Source organism: Ambystoma mexicanum, chromosome 5q (assembly GCF_040938575.1).
Source record: "Ambystoma mexicanum isolate Mex_15411 chromosome 5q, UKY_AmexF1_1, whole genome shotgun sequence".
Lineage (NCBI taxonomy): Eukaryota > Metazoa > Chordata > Amphibia > Caudata > Ambystomatidae > Ambystoma > Ambystoma mexicanum.
The window spans coordinates 1,268,878,557-1,268,902,532 of NC_090933.1; the positions used below are offsets into that span (position 1 = coordinate 1,268,878,557).

The window sequence follows — 23,976 nt, forward strand, 5'->3', positions numbered from 1 at the left end:
GTCCATAGACTGCAAGATGTTCTTTTTTAAGTCTAATAAAGTAGACTCAATACTGTGATGGCTTCTGAAACCTGACTGCTTAGGGCCTAGGATGTTACATTAACTAAAATAAGACTGGATTTGTTGTTGTGCAATTTTGCTCCCTCTGTGCCGATAGCGCCTTTTCCTTCTTTCCCTGAGCGGCTTCCTTAAGCTTCCTCACCCTTCCGCTCCATGCCACTTTGTAAACTTTCTCTCACTTTTCCATGCCATGCCACTTTACAAACTGTGTCTTTCTCCCAATCCACTCCAATCAACAGCACGCTGCCGAGTTTCTCTCTCACTGACATGAAACACACCGGGCAGTGTTGCGTTGATGAGCGGTTTCTCTAGATACATAGGATTGAGGTCAGGGTCTCACCACCTGCCCCTCAGATACCCCTGGGACAGACATCAGTCCCAAGGGAATGAGCATTTCACCAGACACCAACAACAGGATGCAGGCTGCCTTGTTGCGGCTCCTTGGAGGCATGGCTACCTAGCCACGCTGTAGCCCCTCACCAACACCGGGCCCGCGTCTCAGCATGCCGTTCTCCTCCATGCTTCAAGTCCTGCTGCTCTCTGCTCCTTGGCCTCTCTGGTATGGACAATATCCCCAGCTCGCTCTCTCCTCTGTGAAAAACCTAACCTTTTATAGTGGAACAAACTGTCAAGTGGAGTCAGGTGTGAGCGATCATGGGACAACTGGTGTTCTCTGTATAGTAGGTTTCCCTCACTTTCCCCATGTTGTTTCTATGGGTAAACTTCACTGATCCTAGTTGCATCCTACTCGTCTCAGTATTTGCTGGAAATGGGGAGGGGGAGATGGGGTGAGATTGGAAATACCCCATGAAGACTGAAGGAGAGTAGGTTGGGGTATTATTGGGAATGGGGGAATACCATGTCTCGCCCATGCGTATCCTCCTCCCAACCCCTCATGACCCTCCACTCAGGTGATACTCCCTAGCATGTCCACCCGCAGGGTCCAAAAGCGATGGCCCCTTCCCTGGCCACCTGAATGGAGTATCCCGAAGGAGCAGGCGGGAGAATACCACCAGGTTTCTCACAGCAGGCACTTCCTTGAAAAGGCTTTACCTGCATGTATGTATTGTAGTTCCTTGTTCTCCCCATCCCCTGTTAATGTGTGATGGGTGCCTACCTGTGATAGCCGTCCCGCATAGAGACAGTAGGATTGGTTCAGTCCTTCTTAGATGCTTACTGTTGTTTTATAATATACTTGAAATCTTTTTATACTGTGCATTATACCATAAGTACTTATTTTTACAAGATAGATTTCTATGTATGTCTTAATAAAGAATATATGTTTTCAGTATATTGGGGTAGAGTATTTTCTAGAGATGTGTGTGTTTGTGTGTGTGGACCAATTGCACTTGGTATTAACCTACTACCTGCATACAGCGTGCTCAGATTTGGTTTCCTGCTTCTTGTCAGATGTGTTAGCCTCCCATTAAAGTCAAATGTTGTAGTGCCTTCAACAGAAGGAAGGACAAAAGGTGCTTTATCCCCTGAACAGTTCGGAAATTGAGCATGAAGTTTCTAATGGATCATAAGTCCACAGGTGCAGATAAATGTATCTAAGTACACTATCAAGAAGATGACATGTAGTGTTTCATGGGGCTCATTACCCACCACCACACCACTCGAGCCCCTATTGGTGTTTAATGCATACATATGGAACAATGTATTCAGAAACACAGCCTTTGTTTGCAGCTATCTGATGAGATGATATGCAAAGTCATATGCCAAATGGAGGGGGAGTTGAATGTCAAACCATCCATTCAGAGTCGAGAACATTTATATTAGTGGAGGAAAGAGAGCTTCTGATGCCTCAAAGGGTTTAAACAGAGGTGCTTGTGATATGAATAAAAACTATCTTTCTCATGGCCTTCGATTCTTAGGAATCTCCCATCTTCATCACAAAAGCCAACGAAACTAGGAATTATTATCCTATCCTTTTCCCCTTAAACCAACACATGGGTGAATAAAACTAACTTAACATGCTTCATAAGAACCTTTATCTCTAAACAAACCAATCCATAGACCTTGTTAGTGTTCTCGTTCTACCTAAACTGAACTATTGTAGCACTATCTTTTTAGGGGTATAAACAAAGAACCCTGAAACTATAAAGGATACAGAAAGAATGGAGCAGCCAAACTGAAGAATAACTGCCCTGAAAGTGCCCATTGGCCCCAGTTAAACAGAGTGGAATTCAAGGCAGCCAAAAGCACTACAAAGAATTCTGGAAAAAAGGACCAAGGACTCAATAACTGGCCCCTCCATATCATCAGCTCAGTCACCTAAAATGTAGCCACTCTGTTTGCCAACAAAGGGCTTCATTCCAAGTTTGGCTGTGTGGTAAAAATCTGGTGGTAACTCTGTTACCACCACATTTTTGGCAGTACAGGATTTACCACCAAAGTATGAATTTATCATTAAAGTGGAGGCTTTATCACTGGCAAAGTGCTGGAGGGAAACCCTCTATTTTAAATCCAAACATGTTACAGATTACCGCAGGCATAATTGGCATCCATAGTAATTCTTCCAAAGGTCCTATGGAGCCCATAAATGAAGACCAACATGGTCATAATGCAGCTGTAATCCGGCAGTAGGTTCCCTGGACCGGGTGACGCTAACAGTAAATGAGTTTGGTGGCATCAAATTCATAATAAGTAACAAACAGGAGAATTAATCCACAGAGGCAATACATTAAAATACCAAGGAACAAAACTCTGAGACATACTTCCTTGACCACTTAGCAAACAACCAAAGTATCCACCTATCAGAAAAGAGCTCAAAGTGATGATAACCTTCAGCCAAGATTTAGAACCATGGAAACCTACTCAATATGGCCAAATCCCCCTTCCCTTTTGCATTAGGAACCACGCCGGCCAGCCATTCTAGAATACAAACAGATCAAGTTTTCACCACCACTGTATTGTCTGACAAGTGACCACAACTAATGCAATGCAGCAGTGCTAACTAATCTTGGCTCCAAGATGATCCAAACTGGTCCACCAACAAGCACAGGCTTAAGTGGACTAATGGCAACATGTTTTTATCAAGTAATAAACAAAGAAATACATTTGGTGACAGTGGCTCTCAGGATGCACTATTGGCTGCAGTTCCAAGTTCCAGAGAAGCAGTGACTGGATGGCTTATCTGGATATGTGCAAGTGTGATAGCATTCCTGTGAAGATAGAGTTACTGATGCTACACAGCACCGTACTTGACCTCACAGAGGTCAATTCAAGTTTAGGAGGCACAGTGGGTGCTTGGCCAACAGCTGCAACAAATCGAGGGAATTCGCCCCTTCTTGCCCCTGTGTGGCAAGGACTCACATTCCCATGAAGAACTCCCTGATGCCCTCCATGTGATAGGATTGTCTTGGGAGGATAGCTCAGGGGCAACGTGCTTGCCTTTGAAGCAAGACGACGCAGAGTTCGATCCTCGGGTCTGCGCTTAGAAACCTCTGGGTAATAAAAACGTTATAAATAACCTATCATATCATGGCTTATATGGACTTACCTGACACATCTGGACGTTGTACGTTCCATGGTTTTGAGAGAAAATGTACTCGTATGATCAACAAACTGAAACAGAAACTATCCCTTTAAATCAAAGCCAGCAATGAGCTGTGCCGAGGACATTAAAAAGGGAGGAGAGAACAAAGAGTAGAGAGGGACAGGGAAGAGCTGTGTGCGTAATACGGCTGAGAGAGGTGGAGCTAGCTTGGAGCACAGAGTCTGCATAATTCAAAATGGCTCAGAGGCGGCTAGTCCAGAAACGCAGAGAGAAACGCTGGGAGACCGGTGTATGAAGAGAGGAAAAGTGCAGAGATACTTGAACAAAGAGCCTGGTTGTGGCTTAACCACGCGAGGATCGTGGTGGGCAACCCGCATGTACAACGACGCAGAGACCAAAAAGAGCAGACGCAGCAACATCCAGAAGGTGAGAACTGGAGAACTGGAGTTACCAGCATATGAAGCAGATGTGGTAGACAGTGCGCCGCAGAATAAGCAGGAACCGGCAGAAGATGCCACAACCCTACAGGTACCGAGGACGTTACCCCAGAGTACAGAAGGTAAAATGGGGAAAGGACTCATTCTAAATCCAGAGAAACTCATCCCAGTAATGATAAAAGAGGGGAAAACAAGTTGCTAAATCAGAACTGTGTTATTGGGATGCAGAGAAACGCAAAATTCTCAGAGACTGAGAGAAATGGAACTGAAGATATACTTCATTGGGAAAGGGGAACGATAACCCAGTACCAAGGAAAGAATAAGAAGGAGATATGAGAGAGAGACATTTGGGGACCAAAATCCAGAAAGGTTATAAGCATAAACGTTATACCTGAAACAACACTTTGGGAAGGAGTGTATGATAAGTATTTGAGAAACTATGGACAACCAGGAAAGGAGAATAATATACACAATACTTGTGAGTCCTATAAGATTGAGGGAAAGAATCCTACTAGGACCCAGAAACTATCTAAGAAAGAGGAAGGAGAAACGGACCATCCCCTAAGGCAGTGGTGCACAACATGCAGCCCTTTAGGACATTATTAATGGCCCTCACAGTCACCTGAGTTTTTTAATGATGTAGTGTTGCGTAGCCTAAAGTTAATCCGTCACTACGTCTGTCATATCAGGTGTGTGCAAACTCTCTAGTCCAGATTTTGACTTTGTATCATGATTTGTGCAGTTTTAAAAGGGCTATTTATAAAGTCTTGCAGTAAAAAGGTATTACATAACAATTTCAACTTTAAAAACTTGTGCACTGATACTCCTACCCCTTTTTCATTCGCATGGATAATAAGCTCAATGTTTGGGACTTGTTTGGTACATTCGGCCCTCCAGCCAAACAAGTTGTGCACCCGTGCCCTAAGGGAATCACAGATACTGATCAAAGGAATAACAAGAGATCATTTGAGAATGGTCTACTAAAGAGAACACTAAAGATCCAGAAAGCATCTGGGCCAAGACACAGTATTCAGAAGAAGGGAGTCATTCTCCTGAGCTCAGTTATTATAGTGGTAGGGTCGGTTCGGCTAGATTGGGACAGCAGAATTATTTATTTGGATTTCTATTCACGACTGGCGAGCACCTTAGTTAGTAAAGTAGGTAGGGAACACCCCATAGCGATAGGGATAGATGAGCCTTATTTTTATTCTTTAATAAAAAACCTTGGTAAAATGTCCCTACAGTGTCCGTGTCCTTCTGATCTGCCACATAGCCCTGTGGCGAAATGCTTAGTGCTATGGAATCCACAGAGTGATTGTGGTGCAAGGAGTGGGTTCAGCTGGTATGTATTTCAGTGCACTGGAGTCGGTCTTTGGGTTGCCACGATGGGTGCTCTCAGCAGGCGGAGATGCTTGGGTGCTTGAGTACTGTGCGAGTACGTGGCTCCACCAAGCTTGGGAACAGGGTTTGTGACAGTCGCTGTTGGTCTCTCAGCAAGTTTCTCAGGCATTGATGGGCTGCTGGATTTTCTCCCTCGAGGGTCCAGTTTTATAAAGCTGCTTGGCATATGGTGCAAGTCTTTGGTTGACATGGCAGAAGAAGGCTCCAGGATTCAGATGGTGTTGTTCCTGGCTATTCCCAATGGGAGGCAAGTGTGCACTTCCTCAAAACCCCACTCTGGAACTTCAAGGTTTCAAGGTCCATGTGAGCATTCAGTAAAGTTGTTCCTCGAAGCCTTGCCTTAGATCCTTAAGTGTGTCTATATGGTTATCTGAATGTGGGGAAAGTCATGGCAGACGCGACTGCATTTCTGCGCTCCTTCGTGGTCACTAAGTGCCAAGAACATTCTTTGAAACTTTAGAGTCAAACACCCAGATGTTTTGTGGTGTGAATCGATAGGTGTGGTGAAGTATCGCCTACTGCCCCTAATTAGTTAAATATGCAAGTACCAATTTCTGGCCCTAATCTTCACCATTACTGTACAGGTGAGAAGCAATACCAGCTGATGCAGCACTACTGCCCCATGAATCTAGGGGTGAGAGACGAGACAAACTAAGGCAGGTTGCAAGAAACAATACTTTATATAGTCAATGTCCATGCCTCTGCCATAAACAATTAGTTAGGTTGTGCGACACTAGTATGGATTACAGTTATATAGCAAAAGGCACAAGTAGTGTGCTATATATAGCATAGAAGGGAGGAGGATTCCGGAATACCAAGAGAGGGACTCACTACACTGAGAGGGCAGATGGAATTACAGGCAGGATAGATGCAGCACACACGTGCAGGGAAACAAATGTATGGCACATGCACAAGGTGAATGTAACATGAACAGACACAAATATAGGTCTCTAATATGGAGGCGAGAAGCGCAGAAATAAAGCCATTTTCCTAGCACAGGAGCCGCAGCAGTCCTAAGAGCTAGCAAGGCCTCGGACAAGATGCTGGATTCATAAAACCGATTTATTTTAGGAGCTTTGAAGCTGCCCAGACAGTAGTTCGTAGCAAGCGCCAAGGTCAGATCCCCAGAAGGGAGTAGTGGATGTGCAGAACACAAGGACTAGATAACCGTTCCCAGGACGAGAAGCAGTAAACTCCCAAGTTAATTAAGTTACAATAAGAGCACAAACAGCCATTGTTGTCTAGATGCATGGGATCAGTATGCCAAAAGACTCTATAGCGGATAGACGAAGTGTGTCTCCCGTGGCCACAAAAGAGTACAACATGCACGTTAGAATTAGTTAAAAGCCCAGTAGATAGGAAGAGCTTCATGCTCCAGCACGGTCCCCTAGCACGTGATCAAGGCATTGGCTATTCATTATAAGCCAAGTACAGATGAGACGCATGCTGAACTCCCTAGAAACAGAAACTATAAACAAGCATGTTCCTTCAACTAAACATTGCGAAAATACAGCTTTACATGCAGCTAAAGAAAAATTGAAAAATTCATAATTCCATTGTGACCTAAGGAGCAGCAGTTTTTTAAACATACAGATTAATTGAGTTAGGCACTGTTCCCAACCTTGTGCCCTGAAAAGCAAATGTCATGGTGGTAATTTATTTAATAAGTCACATCTAGGATAGTGCTGATGCTGCCTTAATAAAATATGGCTATGGTGTTTAAATGCACAGGACCCAGTTGCATAACTTTGCATGCCATAGGATCATTAGATAGTGCCTATGCCTCATCGCCTTTGTATTTACTTCAATATGATGATTTAGAGGTCACCTGTTTTGTGTTTATGGATGTCAGAATATCTGATTAGATAATATTGTGCTCCTTAACTAGCTCATATCAAAGGACATAGCAGCATGTTTCAGCTAGGTTATATATGTAAAGTATCCTAATGGTTTCCCTAGCATGTGATTGGCCATGGGTCAGCTAATATTTCCAGGCTCCCTGTTCCGTTCTGGATGTTCTTCACAGCACATCTAATTTGAATATCCCCATAAAATAAAGGCAAAGGTGCAGTAGAAGCTTTCTTATAACTGCGTTGTCCCTGTTGAACTGGCTTCTTGTGCTCAGCTTTTACTGTGCCTTGCATACCACAGATTCAACCGGGACTGCTTGGTATTCAACAGCTAAAACTGTACTATTTGTTAGTTAGTATAGTTGTATATTCTCGGTTTGGGGAAGTGAATCTGCCAATGTGAAAAAAAGGTTTACATTTCTAAAATTGGGTTTCTTAATATATTTTGCCACTTTAAGAGAATGTTACTTTACCAAGATGGCCCCGGCCTATTTTTTCGATGGACAGGATGGCCGACAATGTTTTAAATGCTTGCTCACAGCACTTAGACCTGAACCTTCCTTTTGTTCCTTCAGAAACAGAGTAAAAGCTTGGCTTTTCGCCCAGCAAAACTAAAACGTACAACTCCTTCCAGTTCTGCGTATCTGTACCGATTGATTATTGCCTCTTTTATAACTTTGTATGCTTTTTCTTTTTGTTTCTTCTCAGTTTGTATATGTGGCCACTGTCTGGCATGATTACTTGATTTATTTAATCTTACCTGTATCCCCAATTCACAGTGTCTACGTGTCTTCTTTCAGACATGCAGACTTGATATGTAACACAAGTCAATTGCTATTTGTTTTGTTTCTGTAACTATTGCTCAATTATAGGCGCCCAGATACCCGAGGGTTAGGCGCGCTCTATAAATAAATAAACTAAACTAAACTAAAGCTTCTCCTACTCTGTTCTTCCATTATTATTTAAAAGAATAGGAGACAGAGAAGGTGGGGTCTGGAGATATTTTGCTGTATGTGCATTTGGTAATGACAATTTGGTAATTGCCCCTCTGGAAGACAAAGGGCCTCATTACGACCCTGGCGGAACGGGTTAACGGGCTCCGCAAAAGGAGGTGGACCCGTTAAACCCGTTCCGCCACATTACGAGGTCCCCTCGCGGGACCCGGAAAGGACGCCTGGTAAAACCAGGCATCCTTACCGGGTCCCGCGAGGGGAAGAGGGAGCAAACGACGGGCCACTCGTAATCGGCCCGTTGCTTTCTCCCTCTCCCATTCCCATTCAGCCCTGTGGGGGCTGAATGGGAATGGGGAAGGTACGGGCCCGGGTTCCTGGAGGGAGGAATTACCGGGCCCTCCAAACTCGGAATGGCCCGGTAATTCCCCATTCTCGGAACCCGGACCCGGAGGCGATTTCGGCTGCAGCCATACCGCCAATAGGGGCATGGCTATCGCCGAGGTCGTAATGCGGCCCAAGCGGTCCTGCAGGGAAAATACAGCCCTGTGACCTCTGTCTGGCAATATCGACTTCCATCTGGGACAACCATATAGCCTTCCAGACCAAGGGAGGCATCATTATCGCCAGAAATTGACCTTCCCCGAAGCTACAGGCCTTAAGATGGAGAATGGTCATTATCTCAAGCAATAATGACGCCTCCTGAGTCTATAAACACATGGGGTATAGGTGCACATGGGGTATAGGCGCACATGGGGTATAGGTTTTGGAGTTGTGATGCACAATTAAAAAATATTAGTTTAATACCAAGGTAAGTAAATGAACAACGCATGATAATACATTAAAAGTGTTATTATTTTGTGGTACTTAAATAACCATGTTATCTTTATAAGGAAAGTATTTTAAGTGTGAGCTCAGCTGAACTTTAACCGTTTTAACATGAGCATGCATTGGGTGTAAAAGTAAACAGATTCACGAAATGGAAACATTGCTACATCCGTTCGTTTTCACTTTGGTGCATTCAGTTTGATGTTGCCTGTCACATTATATGTGCAGGTAAAAAAAATAAAAAGAGGGAGTGTCTTATTGAAACACATCTTGCTGGGAAACTGCATTGCTGATTCTTGAATGAATCGAGATTCTTTCTGCTGTTACCCTGTCTTGTTCTGGAGTAAGGTTGTTTGGAATGCAGTCAATACCAATAGTTATTGACTGCATTCTGATTGGCTTTGTGTACGCAGTCAATCATGATTTCCACGTGCTAATATTCTATATGAACGTCACCTGCAGTGCATATTTGCTATATGGATCATGTGGAACTACGTAGCCTCGATGTTTTACGTAGAGAATAAACAGAGGGCAAGTAATGATCGACAGGTGCTTTGGCTGATGTTCTGTTTGCTCTTGATACACATGCCTACATGCCGAGAGACAGGATGTATGCTATAGACATACAGATCCAATGTCAGGTGCCTAGAACAATATGATCCGGGCCCCTGCAGTCCTTCTGATAGTCATGAATAGGCTTGTGGTCCTGTGCAGGAATTAAGGCCCTGGAGCTCACCTGGTTGAGGGGGATATCCTGGCCCACCATGCAGCGCAGGCAGTATATGAGCGCAGAGAGCGTGATGGCGCGTGGGGCATTGCAGTTTCCAAACACCTCGTTCCCAGATCCGCTGAAGTCAAACAAAGCACTTCCCTGGAGGAAAGAGAAAGCAGTTGGTGATCAGACTTATCCGTGGCTTTTGTTGGGCCAAATGATTATAGTCAGTCTCTTTATCATACATGAAAATCTATAAAATGGGAAATCTGTATCAAACCTTGATCTTATGTTTCACATTTGAAATGCATGGAGCAAATTTGATTTGCTCCATTCTATTGTACGTTAGAAGCAGAAATAGTGGCATAAAGGAATAAGTTACTTACATGTAACTCCTGTTCAACAGCATTGGTATCTTTCATAGATTCACATGCTGTTTGAATATTCCCCATCGGCAGGCAGGAGTCCTCTGGAAGATTAAAGCAGTTTACCTTTACGCTGTTTAAACATAAACTGCTTGTCACTTTAGTGCTCTATTAGAGTCATTTCGGGTCGTATTGCCCACAACCAGTTAGACAGGTCCCCTTAGCACCACCCCTGGAGGCCATGTTTAGATGTGCCAGTATGAGCAAGAAGAACTGTATGAGTGTTTGGAGGGAGGTTCGCATGTCAATCTATGAAAGAGGCAAATGCTGGAGTAGAGAAGTTACAGGTAAGTAACTTACCCTTCTCCAGCATTGGATCTTTCATCGATTCACATGCAGTTTGATTATAAAGACGTACATACATAAACACCACAAGGGCAGAGGTACAGCTCAACAGAAACAGCCAACTCACCTCTGGAACACACAGCTCACGCGAACAGGTTGCAAAGCACTGCCTGGCAGACCTGGGACTCCCTCCCAGAATTCGCTATGAACGTAGTAGAACCGTGTGAAGGTTTTGGGCAGAACTCCGAGTGGCTGCCCTGCAGATGTCAAACAGGGGAACACTAGACAGGAACACTGTAGAAGAAGCCACAGCCCTTGTCGAGTGTGCTCTTGGTCTGTCCAGAAGGGGCCTGTCAGCAATACAATGACAGTGCGAAATATACATCGATAGCCATCTTTCAATGGAAGACTTTGAAAGGGCGTTGCCCAATGCTGGAAGGACCGAAAGCTGCAAACGATTGTGATGACTTACGGAATTCCTTAGTGGAAGCCACATATAACTTGAGGGCTCGGGCTACATCTACGGAATGCAAGGTTTGTTCTGCAGGAGACGAGGGAGAGCCAAAGAACATCAGCAAGATGAAGGGTTTATTTAGGTGGAATGAAGAAGAAAGGGTTTGTGTGAATGGCCACCTTAGAGTGATGAAAAGTCAAGTAGGGAGGCTTGCAGGAGAGAGTTTGTGGTTCACCTATCCGTCTGGCAGAAGTAATGTCAATTAGGAATACGGTTTTCTAAGAGAGAAACTTTTATGAGGCTCTCTGCAGACACTCGAAGGAAGGTCCATTTGTTTTTAGAGGATGACAATGAGTTCTCAGGCTGGAGCAGGAGCTCGGACTGCAGAGAAGGTGGAAACAGCCCTTTGAAGAATTATTTGACCGACCTGTGAGACCAAACAGAAGGAGTACCTGGGGACCGTGTATAGCGCAAAATAGCTGCTAAATGCATCTTTATAGAATAGTGTGCTAAACCAGCATTGGCCAACGAAATTAGGAATGGTAAGATGTCTGCTGCCTGAACGCGCAATGGGTCAAGATGTTGTCCTGTACACCAAATAGTGAAGCGTTTCCATTTTCTCTTGTAACACGTACACGGTGCCCGGACCATTGCCAAGATGTCCCAGCAGTCCAGAGGTTGCGGTACGTTTCCAAACTCTAAGGCAGCAGGAGCCAGGCCATCAAGTTGTGGGATGCTGGGTTGTGGTGTAGCAAGGATCCGCCATCTCTGGAGAGAAGGTCACAGAGCGGGGGTAACCTGATGTAAAGAGCCACTGACAGTTGAAGCAGGTCCAAGTACCTCATTTGCTGGGGCTACCAGAATCATCTTGCAAAGTTGCAGTTTGAGTGCACTGAGAACCAGAGGTACGAGCGGAATTGGAGGAAACCAGCATACCTTCCCACAGGATTGAGAATGCATCTCCCAGACTACCCATCTGAGGAGATCTACTCACAAACATTGGGCATTTCTTGTTGGTCACCATTTCGAGTAGATAGATCTCTGAATGTTGCCACTTGGAGAAGAGGCAGAGAATCTGGTCTTGCTGAAGGTCACAGTCGTGGTAGGATCTGATTTCCCTGCTGAGGGGGTCCAGTATTGTATTGTGGATCCCTAGTAGATAGAAGGGAATCAGGAAAATTGTGTGTGCCAGTGCCCACGACTGCAATGCTTGGTCCTCTGCTGACACAATCAGCAAGCGGGTCCCTCCCTGCTTGTAACTATAGAGCATGGTGGTGGTGTTGTCCATGAAGATGCAAACCACATGGTCCTGCAGCTGAGGTTTGAAGGACTTTAGGGCCTAAAACAACACTTTTCGTAGCTTTAGGACATTGATGTGGAGAGTCTTTTCTACGGGAGACCACAGGCCTCTGCCATGGAATCTGCCCGTGTGAGTTCACCAACACTCCAGAGAAGCTTCTGTTGTGACAGTGATATGATGGTCTGGGAATCAAAAGGGCGCTCTTCGAGTTAAATCATTAGAGAGTATTGCTAAAGGGACATGTGAGATTAAGCTGGTCCTCTCAGGATCCCAAAACAATCCAGAAACTCCTGAAACGGTCGCATTCGGAACCTGCAGTGTGGGATTAGTAGGATGCATGAGGACATCATTCCCAGGAGGGACTTGAAAGAGCGGACTGAAGCAATTGACAGGCGTGACAGCTGTTGGACCTTCGTCGGGATGGATTTCACCCTCTGCTATGAAGTCGTGGCGACACACGCTAGCGTGTTGAGATGTGACCCCAAGAACAGCAAGTTCTGAGATGGACTTAAGCAAGACTTTGCAAAGTTCACAGAGAAACCCAATGACGTCAAGCATAGGATTTTCTCCTTTGTATGTTGAGTTGCTAAAGGAAGTGCAGGTATGGGTAAACATGAATCCCAGAATGATGGAGGTGGGCCACAACTGGAGCAAGACATTTGGTGAAAACCTGTGGTGCTGATTTTAGGTCAAAGGGTAAGGTCTTAAACTGGTAATGTCTTCCTGCTACATGGAATCTAAGAAAATGCCTGTGTCGCTGAACAATGGGTATATGGAAGTGAGCATACTCTATGTCTATAGAAGGGACAAAACATCATTTTTGCAGCTGGCCAAGATGTGCTGGAGTGTCACCATGTGAAAAGGTTTGTGACTTGAGGAATTTGTTGAGTCTTCTCAGGTCTAGTATGGGTCACCAGCCTCCCGACTTCTTCTTTACCAAAAAGTATCTGGAGTACACTGCGGTGCCTCGCAGATGAGCTGGTACGATTTCCATCACTCCATTTGGTAAAGAGGGACTGCATGTCTTGCGGGAGCAAGGGCAGGTGTTTTTCCACCTTTGGAACGAGGGAATGCACGGAAGGGGGCCAATGAACTCCAGAGCGTGGCTGTGTTGAATGATGGATAACACCCATTTGTCAGTGGTGATGCACTCCCACTGCGTGACAAAGTTGGTGAGCCGACCCACTACCGGGGTGTTGAAGTTGTGGATCGGGCTGGAGGCTGATCAGGCTTGCTTTCGAACTTGGCATCTGGAGGACACTCTGCCTCTCAGCTGGTTTCCATGATAGGCCTGCAATCTCCCTTTGAAACCCCTCTTAAGTGTTGCCGGAGTGGCACGTCTGAAGACAGTAGGAGAATCTATAATCCTGAGAAGTCCAGAGAAATCTGGATTTTCCAGAACGAAAGGACTGGCTTCGCCGTTGCGGAGTACCTAATGAATGAGCTGTGTTTGTATCAGACTTGATGGTCTGCAGGGTCTCATCAATTTCTTGTCAAATAAACAATGCCATCTAATGGCATGGCCACCACCTTAGACTGAACTTCTGGATGAAAGTTGGTGGCCTTGATCCATCCCTGACGGCGCAACACAGCTCTGTTCCCCAAATGGTTGAATCCTGTGTCCACGATGTCCACTGCTATGGAAATGGCATGGTCCGACGCAGCCTCACCTTCACACAAAAGCATAAGTGCCTCCTTGCGCTTGTCATCAGGTAGAAAGTCAAGTATTGGATCAAGCTTGAACCAGAGCTCCGGGTCATAGCAGGTGAGCATTGCCATTGGGTTTGCTGCCTTGATTGTTCAAGTGGCTGTCAAAATGGCACATTTGCCAAATGTGTCCAGTGGTTTGCTTTCCTTGTCTGGGGTAGCAATACAAGGGGACAAAGGGTTTGCAGAATGTTTTCGTGCAGTCGCTGAGCAACAGGGTCTGGACTAGGCTGTGAGCGGAGGCATTTAAGTGTGGAATCTCGAGCCTTATATTTCTTTTCAAAACAATCTTTTTTTGGGTGGCGATCTTCCCAAATATCGTCCAGCACAGGGATGGCTACCACTGATGTTTTGATAAAGAATGTCTTAGAGGTAGATCTGCTGACTCGCCGTCACCTGGCACCAGGTCCTCAAACTCGTCAGTTGAGTTAGCGCCTGGAGAGCCATCTGACAGATAATCATCAGTGTCAGTATCCGTGAGGGTGGTAGCTGTTGGAAGAACTGGAACCCAGGAAGAGTATCCAGATGGTGGCAGAGTAACCAAGCCTTCTTCCACAGGAAAAGAACAAGTTTGCGGGCAGTAGGCAAAGGTGAAGTAGGGAGGCGTTGCTGAATCTCTAAAAATAGTGTTTGCGATGTCAACAAAATATCCACAGACACGTCCAGTGAGCCTGAAGTAGTAAGTACTTTGACAGGTCTTGAAAGTGTGTTAACTTGAACAGGTGCCTGCTCGGGACCAGTACTGGGAGAGGGTTATAGTTGAACAGGTATTTGCTTAGCCGGCAGCCCAGCGGGCGCTAACAGAGTTCATGGCGGTGGCATGCTCATAGGCGGGAGTGCATCGCCTTCCTCATCTGAAAAAAGAATCCTGAATGTCCACGTTGGAGTCTGCTCTATGCTGTAGCAGCTGTTCAACATAACATTCACATGCAAAGCAAAAGTCATTCAGTTTTTGATCATCATGGTTCCACATGAATTTTTACTTAACTGCTGAGTTTGGAAGTGATGAAACGAAGAGGTTATGAGAAGACCCTATGGAAGTGTAATTGGAACCAATGGGGCCTTGAAATGTGGCCCAAAATGGCACATTGGCACATTCATGGGAGACTGCAAACTGTGATGAATCAGTAATGATTCCTCCCAGAAACCTGGCCTGGGACTCTTCTCATGTGGACAGGTTAAGGCAGATCCTTCCTTATCCCAATCCTGGAGGTGGTGTACTGTGGGAGGATCGCATGGGGTGGGGGTGGGGACAGGCCAAGAAGACTGGGAAACCCCCCTGTGTAACTTTCCCCGTAATCCCACACTTTTGATGGCGGTTTGCCAAACAGCAGAAGTTAAAAGAACTCATTTTGTTGTTAAGAACTATAAGTCCCCTAATCCCATAAGTACTAGGACTGATGGTGGTTTGCCAAGCAGCACAAGTTAAAAGAACTAATTTTGTTGTTAAGGACTACAAGTCCTATAATCCCATAAGTACTGGGACAACAAAGAGGACTGAAGAGTTATGCTGTAGCAGTAGTCAGGCAATTAAGCCTAACGGGCCACATATGCAGGAACCTGGGAGACATAAAAGGCCCCCTCAAGTGCAGGCAATGAGGAAGAGCTGGAACTGTGAAAGGAGTGTGTGCAATAGCAACAGAGGGAGAAAGAAGAAGTCACAGTGTTGGCAAACCAAGCAGAAGTGGGAGTACCAGAGGGACGATGGAACATGGACACATTAGATTTCACCTGCTTGTTCTGAGAGGGTCCTGCTCTCCCAAACTCTGAAGTGCAGAGGCTGTGCAGCGGAAGGCGGGCAGGAAGACTGCCTTTCCCCACATGAGCCTGATTGCAGTGGTTGCCGTGCAGGAAATGTGTCGGAGACCAAGGCGAGGAGCTGTTGTCAAGCCGTGGGTCTAAGGAGCAAGAAGGGCTCCTTAATCAAGTAGCTGGGCCGAGACACATTCAGCGAGGAAGGGTGTGGGTTACAAGTGAGCCAGAAGCAGTAGAAGCTGTGCAATATGTGGAAACAGGATCACAGAAGCCAGTGAGTCAAACCTGGCATTCCGATTCCTTGCGCGAGCACTGCAGGCAACAGTATCCAGCTTAATGTTGATTCGTATAGAAGCAGAGGTGAGCTGAAGTTGTTCGTTGAGTTCCTAACAAGGGGACAATGGAAAGTAGCACTTGTGTGTAATCAGAAATATCTCTTTTACTCGTGTGAAAGCAAATGCTGCTAAAAGCCATTGTTAAACCCTTAAACCTATGAAGAAGTGGTTACGTGTCTCTCATTCAGCAGAACAAACATTGCAAAGAGTCATTGTTGAACATACAAACCTTGTAAAACTTGAGAAGAGGTGGTTTCATGCGCCCAATTTTAATTTCAAGTCAAGGGTGAACTTCACCTATTTATTAACGACGACCCATTGTTCATAAAAGAAGTCAAGTAAACAATGTATCTGCATTTAGAGAGAGCGCAAGCATTGCCCACGTCAAGAGTGTTCCCTTATTTAGATTGGAAGTAGCCTTTCTCAAGACCATCCAGAAAACGGCCTAACATTTACTGTGAGCCCAATAGAAGTTCAACCTTGCCTAAGTTACAAGCATTACCCGAAGCCATGAGAGTGACAGCAAGACTTCTAGGTAATTACTGAGGCTAACAGTTGGCAGAAGGTGGAGGCAACGCTGGGGAAGGGAAATTTGCTGCTTGTAAAGAATATTTGAAGTTGCCCGACTGTGAGAGAAAGAGACAAGTGGGTCATAAAGACAAACCTAGGACGTTATTATGGCAGGCAGATAAGAGAGGCAAAGAGGCTGCCCCTTTTGAAGAGAGAAATTCAGAGGAAGCGTGCCGTGCCTATTTGAGTAAACATGGACAGACAGCAGATGGACCAGTGAAAGTCAACCTGGACACCTAACAGGATAAAGAACAGTGTCCTTAATGGAAGTGACAAAGGACAGCATCTCGTTAAACGTGGCTGTTTCAATGGGACATTGTTGAGGTTGATGGCGTAATGTTACATTACAATGTGGTATTAACACCTGATCCGGTGTGCCGGATCGGGTGTTATCAGGCCGGAGCCCGCCGCAAGGGACTTTAAAGAGAGTCCTGGGCCGAAAACACCCAATCCAGCACAGCAAAGAGGGTGTTAAGGCCATTTGGCACCCCGGATTACAAAAACAGAAACCCATGGTGTTAAAAAAAAAGGCTTTTTCATTCCTTGAACGAGACACCGGGTGTCCCCATTGAATGAAAAAACTGTCCCACGATGGCCGCTGTCTGTATCAGAAGCACAGCGGCGGCAGCAGAGGGTCCGTCGTTGCCGAAGAAAACAGCTATGTGGGGCGGTGGGTCGGAGGGAAAAAAACATTAAAGTTAAGGGAGGGTGGGGGAAAGTTGGCGCGCGGGCAGGGGAAACAGCCTCCAGGTTCCATGGAACGTGGGCTGAGATTAACAGTTTCAGCCCGCGTTCCAAGGAACCTGATTCGCTTCTCCACCCACCCCGGGTGCTAATAAATAGGCTATGACCTGATCCCCGATACACCTCACTAAGCTCTCACCTGACTCTATATAAAATACTCACCACAAAGGAGCTACCCATCAATTACACATCCTTCTCTCTCCGTACACCATTTTTTGGCATTGTGCACATGCTCTTTGTTTTCTAATCCTCTCAGTATTAAACACTGAATGGTTCTCTTCCTGGTACAGACACATTGCTTTCCACCGCTGCCCATCTGTATATTCTTACTGTTTAGAATGGCAAACAACACAACTAAAAAAGAACATGGATGATTGAAATCAGCAGATCAACTTCTTAGCCGTGATATTCTCTACTGAAGGCATTTGTGCACATTTTGCCAGACAGTGCACTGATGAGCATACACTCCGCTGGTCCCTACTCACCTCCACCTTGTTGATCTGCACTCTTAACCTGATTGGAGAACCATCATCCATGTGATCCTCAGCCTCCACTTCAAGGCTGCCAGTCTGCTCCTGCCAGCGAGCGGCAAATTGCCTCAGCATGTCCCGGACTGCTACCTCTGCATTGGCCTGCGGGAAAGAAATGGGCAATCATTAGCAAATGGGAAACCTGTGTCAAGTTCTTTGCTGCAAAGGGTGTCTGTTCCTACTACAACTGCTGCTGTTACTTATAATAATGCCTACAATAATAGTAGCAAGTGGGCACATGTGAAACTTTCCTGACCCCTAAACTTGCAAGGACATACTGTGAAACAATTGCAAAACAGCTGCCTCCAATTTGTCATGCAAGGAGTAACCTCCCTCTTTCACTGTGGCATCCCCTCACCACCTTGCACTTGTAGTATAACCCTCTTGAGGACAATCTTTGCAGAGGATCCTGTGGGTTATCCACACATATCCAAAATATCCTTTGGGAACCTTGCAGACGCCAGTAGGGTTGTCGTATGATGCGTTACCGTCCTCAACCTTTGCACACTTACGTCCAGAACCATGAGTAGGACTGTGAACCGGTCCTGCCGGTGAGGTGGTGTTACAGTAACTTGAGCACTGCTCAAATAATACGTTAAACAGATCAATCTAGATGTGGAGAGGGATGTGCATCACCAGGTTAGCCTGATGTGGACACCAGTATGGTTCAGATTGGTGCAACCAAACAATAGGATTAAGATCTTGTTTGTATAAGAGTTTATTTGTATTTGGGACATTTTATAAAGCACAAGCATACACCCAAAGGCATCTTGGCGCTATAGAGAACTCATAGAAAGGTAAACGGTCAGTAATTTCAACTGCATATATCGCCTTTCATCGTACACTGGTTTAAACTGGGTTTTAAGCTGTCTTCCATGTACACCGTTTTAAATTTGGTTTGAAGCTGTCTTCATTGTACAATGTTTTCAACTCAGTTTTAAGCTGTCTTCATGGTACACTGTTGTATACTGAGTTTTAAGCTGTCATCTTTTTACACTGTTTTAAACTGGGTTTGAAGCTGTCTTCAGAAGATGAACATAGAAGATAAAGAGTGGACTGTCTTTGAGTTGATTTGGTGCCATGTGGCTGCCAAAATGGTAAATGTTGTGCGTTCATTCCATTATCTGCTGATCTGCCTTGTACAGCAGTAGCTGCGGCATGCGGCATACACATATAATAACTTCTTTGCTCTTTCCTAATATGTTAAGTGAAAGGAAGGTGGGGCACACCCTTGTGGTTGGCTCATGAGATTCCAGAAAACTGGTCTAATATGATAGAAACAACATCTACTCCTAGAGTAAGTACAATGACATGCCGAGATGTCACAGGCTGACTAGCAAGAAGATTAAGCAATGTGCACACTGCTTTCCTCCACTTCCCTCAGTGGAGGGAAATAGCCCAGAAAAATTAATTTCAAGTTTGTGGATAGGATGAGATTTGAGAACCAATGTGAAAGAATATCTTCGAATTGAGAACCCTGCTTTTGGAGTGCTGTTGTGGATGAGTCAGCGGCTGGTGTTGCAGCAATGGAAACTAGAAAGTAGACGCTCACTGGGGGTCATTACAACATTGGAGGTAGCCATGCCGCTACTTGCGGCATGGCTACCCCCATTCTGGGTACCGGGTCCGGGTTCCTGGAATGGGGAAATACTGGGCCATTCCGACTTTGGAGGGCCCGGTATTTCCCCATTCCAGGAACCCATCCCCATTCCCATTCGAGCCCCCATAGGGCTCAATGGGAATGGGGAGCATGCTAACAACGGCCCCGCTAATGACGGGCCCGTTTGTAGCATGCTGGTCTGCTCGCGGGACCCCCTAAGGACGCCTGGTAAAACCAGGAGTCCTTAGCAGGTAATGGGGCGGTAAGGGGTTGACGGCTCCGGCACCTTTACCGGCACCGTTAACCCCTTACCGCCAAGATCGTAATGACCTCCACTGAACTATACTCTACCCACCGGATTGTGGAAATACTTGCCGTGATCCTGACCATAATGTCAAAGGACATATTAAGATGTACAGTGACAAGACATAGCAGGAGCTACTTTGGACTCCGAGGTTGTCTGATGCCACACAGAGAGATACATACACACACCCCTACCGAACATTAACTCTCTGGAGCTCATTCTGGTTGAGTCATAACGGAAATAAAATGTGTAAAAGCCTTGCGTAAGGCTTTTAAGCATTTCATTTTAATTTTAGGTAATTTTCATTCATTTGTATAGCAGAGAGGAGGGGTGGATCTTAAGCTACGATTCCACCGCTCCCTTCCTCTTCTCCAGCATTTGAGCCACTATGCATTTTCAACAGCTGGTGGACTCTATAGGAATCCATTGTAAACACCACATGGCATGTGTACATGGCAGGCACCGTTTAATGTGTTTGCACGGCAGAGTGCAAAAGAGCGGCATACAAGCATATACCACCTTTTTACACTCAGCTTTTGCACTCCGCCGTGCAAACAAGGAATAGCTGTATGGCCAAAGACGAACACCTGGTGGTTTCTTTTGGAGGACCTAAACACAAGAATAGGCACATGGTTGGATGAGAATCCCTTAGGTGAAATCATTATTGCCGGCGATTTGAATGCTGATTGATCATCTCGTGTTTTTCTATATTACAATGTGTTGTCAAATTTTTGCTTGGGGGATCAAGTGGAATCCAGTAAAAAAATAAGAGGCTGTCTGTGGGTAGAATTTGGTTTATGCTGGGGATTATCCCCAATATACAATAGAATGCCTACCTGGAAAGCCAGAGGAGTTCAGTCAATCATAGACATTGGGCCTTATTACGAGTCCGGCGGTAACCGAGGCGGTAAAACCGCCTGGTTACCACCGGACTCGTATTACGATTCCGCCTCCGTCACTCCCGGAAATACCAGGGCATTACGACCCTGGTGTCCCCGGAATTCCGGAGGCGGAATTCGATAAATCCCCATTCCCATTGAGTCCAATAGGACTCAATGGGAATGGGGAAGTGGAAACCCCGGCACCATCTCGTGATGGTGCTGGAGTTTCCATGTCTGCCTGCAGGCGGGAGGTGTTCAACCCACCTGGTCAGACCTGGAGGGAAGATCACCTCCCGCCTGCAGGACTCGTGATCGGGCGGTCCGGAATTAACAGTGGCGGCGGGTTTACCGCCACTGTTAATTCCGGACCACCCGACCTGTAATGAGGCCCTATATCTTTGCCAGTAATCAAGTGATATCATTAAGCAACAACATAGAAGTAATTGAACAATCAACCAGTGATCATGCAATGTTGTGTTTGGTGTTGCCTTGGATTTTAAAGCATGCAGAGCTGGTATATTTTACTGAAGTGGTTGAAGTTACGAATTACTGTGACAGGGTAAAATGGACTCCAAAAAAGATTGTACAATTCAACACAGTGTTGATTCATGACTATGCCTGTTCAAATTACGATAGCAAAGTGAGTATGTACTCAGTAGAGATCGTCAAAGAATACATAGACACAGCAGTTCAACGAAGCAAGATTCTTAGTAATAGGCATTCTATTAATACAAAAGCACATACACATATTTATGATCTGCCAAAGCAAATCTTAGAAAAGATATTCGTGAGATAAAAAGGAGCAATGGTGATATAGAGGAGATAAAGATCTTGGTAAAACAACGGAAACAAACATATAGAAACTGGAACATAGCACTCAGATCTTCAAGGTTCCAAAAAGATGGTGAAAGTATGCTTATGGCAATGAATGAGAGTAACTCTAGGAGCTATTGGTCGATCATTAATAGGATGGAAGTAACACAATCTCACATTCAATCAAACCCGATAGATGGCATCACATGGATGGATTATTTTGGCAAACTGTATAAAAAATCTGCAGAAGTGTGGGATTATCAGAGAGGCTTAGAAACGGTATGGTCTTTGGATACATCCATTGAAAATATAGCGAAAACAATTAGGAAAGCAAAATCGACAACCACTCCAGGTCCTAATCTTCTGTCCTTTGCCAATCTGAAAAGTAATGCGATAATTTGGTCCACAATACTTAATATTTTATTCGGAAAAATATATGTGTAAAAAAGAGGATTCCGTTTTTTTGGAAAATGTCGTATGTCCTGTTGATCTATAAAAAAAAGGTAACAGGTTATGTCCAAATAATTATAGACCCATCAGTCTTATGAATACACAATCCAACATTTTTGATGCTCTGGTGTTGGAAAAGGTAACAGTATGGATAGATCAAAACTCAATTTTTGACTTTAGACAGATTGGATTCAGGAGTAAAATGGGAACAGACGAAGGTGGGCTCTTAATGATGCAACTATTGAGCCATATTAAAATAAAAACCATGAATAGTTTATACATAGCAGCAATGTATCTTACTAAAGCATTTGACCTGGTGGACCGTCCCAATTATGGCAAACTTTAATAGCGTTAGGCATTTATGAAGGGTTACTTAATATTATAATTTCTCTGTATACAGATACAGTCATGAGAGTAAGATTGAACAACAGGGATTTGATGTCAAACTTAATTGAAACCCAAAATGGTCTGAAACAAGGTTGTAGATTAGCCGCAATCCTTTTTAACATCTATGTATCACAGGCAGGAAAGTTATTAAATCAACAAGGTTTAGTAGCGCTGCAAATCGGCGGTGAAGCGATACAGTGTGTGGCATACGCAGATGATTTTCTTTTGATCGTAGAAAGAAAATGAGTAATTTAATCCAAGTAAAACTACTATATTCTTTGCAGGTAACAAAAGAGTAAGGCAATCTTCCATGTCATGGGTTTGCTGTGGTGAGAGAATCAGTCCACAAACATCATTGCGTTACTTGGGTTATTTCTTTACTAGTGTGAATTCTTTTATGGTCGAGAAAAATTTAATGATGGTAAAAGCCAAAGAGTCTATTCATCAAATAAGAGCAATAGAAAGAAAATACGGGAAATTCACACTGGAACCCTGTATTAAATTCTATAGGTTAAAGGTGATCCCTTGACTAACATATGGTTTAGAATTTTGGCCCATTGAGCTTAGTCCATATCTGTGGAAAATGTAATCAATGATTTGGCGGAAAATATTGTATTTCATCCCGAAATGTGTCCCATTAGAATTAATAAGATATGAACTGGGGCTACACTCTCTTCTCAGCATAATGTACACGAAGACATTAACTCTGCTGAGAAAACGTTTAATGGCTGAAAAGGACATTCTTTATTATCACTTAAATGTTGAGACAAAGGCCACTTTTGCGGTAACCTTGAAGGACAACTGTATGAAAATCCTCTCAGATATGGGCCTTTCATTAGCAACCCTGATTAGTAACCCAATAAAGGTGAAAGAAACAATTAAAGGTTATGATTGGATAGAAAACAAGGTAGTAATCTTGAATTCTTGCCTATACAGTGAAGCTATATCATTTTGGAAATGGTCACCAAGGCCCGAAGCATATCTATTAAAATATCCTTCGAGAGCATACAGAAATATGACGATGCGCTTTAGGTTTAATGTTTTAAACACAAATCAGATTTTGAGTATTCATCATGATAAGACGCTGAATCTGTGTTGTTTTTGCAAAGAAGAAGACTCAATAGAATCTTTATCACATCTAATTCTAGTCTGTCCAAATCTTCTGCAAGAGAGAATAAATCACTTTGCAAAATGTGTTAAAGATCAATCTGAAGTAGATAGAGAAAAGCTTTGGGGCGAAATGTTACATGGGAATTCAGTCTCGCTAAAAATAAGGGTAATTGTATATCTAACAAACATATGTTCTCTGACGTGAGTGTGTTTGCCCTAAATGTCTATTCTATTAATAGAGGGTGGGAACAGGGATCTATAATATTGTGAAATGCTGCAGTGACACTGTAGTATATGATTTTAGTTGTAAATGTGACTGAAAATTGTGATTAAATGGAAAAACTTGTAGATGAACAATTAAAAAAAGAGTGTGAAAATGGAAGAATAGTATTAATAAGAAAATGAATTAGATGAGTCAATATAGGTAGAAGAATTTACAAGGATACTAATGTTATGATGGAGTTTTATTTAGGCACCTGCAATAAGTGTAAATATATGCAAAGTAATGCTTATGGTATATTTTATTCTTGTATATAACAATTGTTTGTATTGAATAGCGTTTATATTGAAATTTTGTACAGTTTTT

The 23,976-nt window shown here is 44.3% G+C and overlaps 1 protein-coding gene across 4 annotated transcripts in view; it reads right to left on the bottom strand.

Annotated features, from left to right (window-relative positions):
- Positions 1-23,976, bottom strand: part of OPLAH (5-oxoprolinase, ATP-hydrolysing) — a 664,980-nt gene that overhangs the window by 99,522 nt on the left and 541,482 nt on the right. For all 4 annotated transcript variants that reach the window (XM_069621803.1, XM_069621805.1, XM_069621802.1 and 1 more), the window contains 2 exons: positions 17,801-17,947; positions 9,765-9,899 (listed from right to left, as the gene is read on the bottom strand). In XM_069621803.1, coding sequence (XP_069477904.1) covers positions 9,765-9,899; positions 17,801-17,947 — 282 coding nt within the window. The remainder of the gene's footprint in view (positions 1-9,764; positions 9,900-17,800; positions 17,948-23,976) is intronic.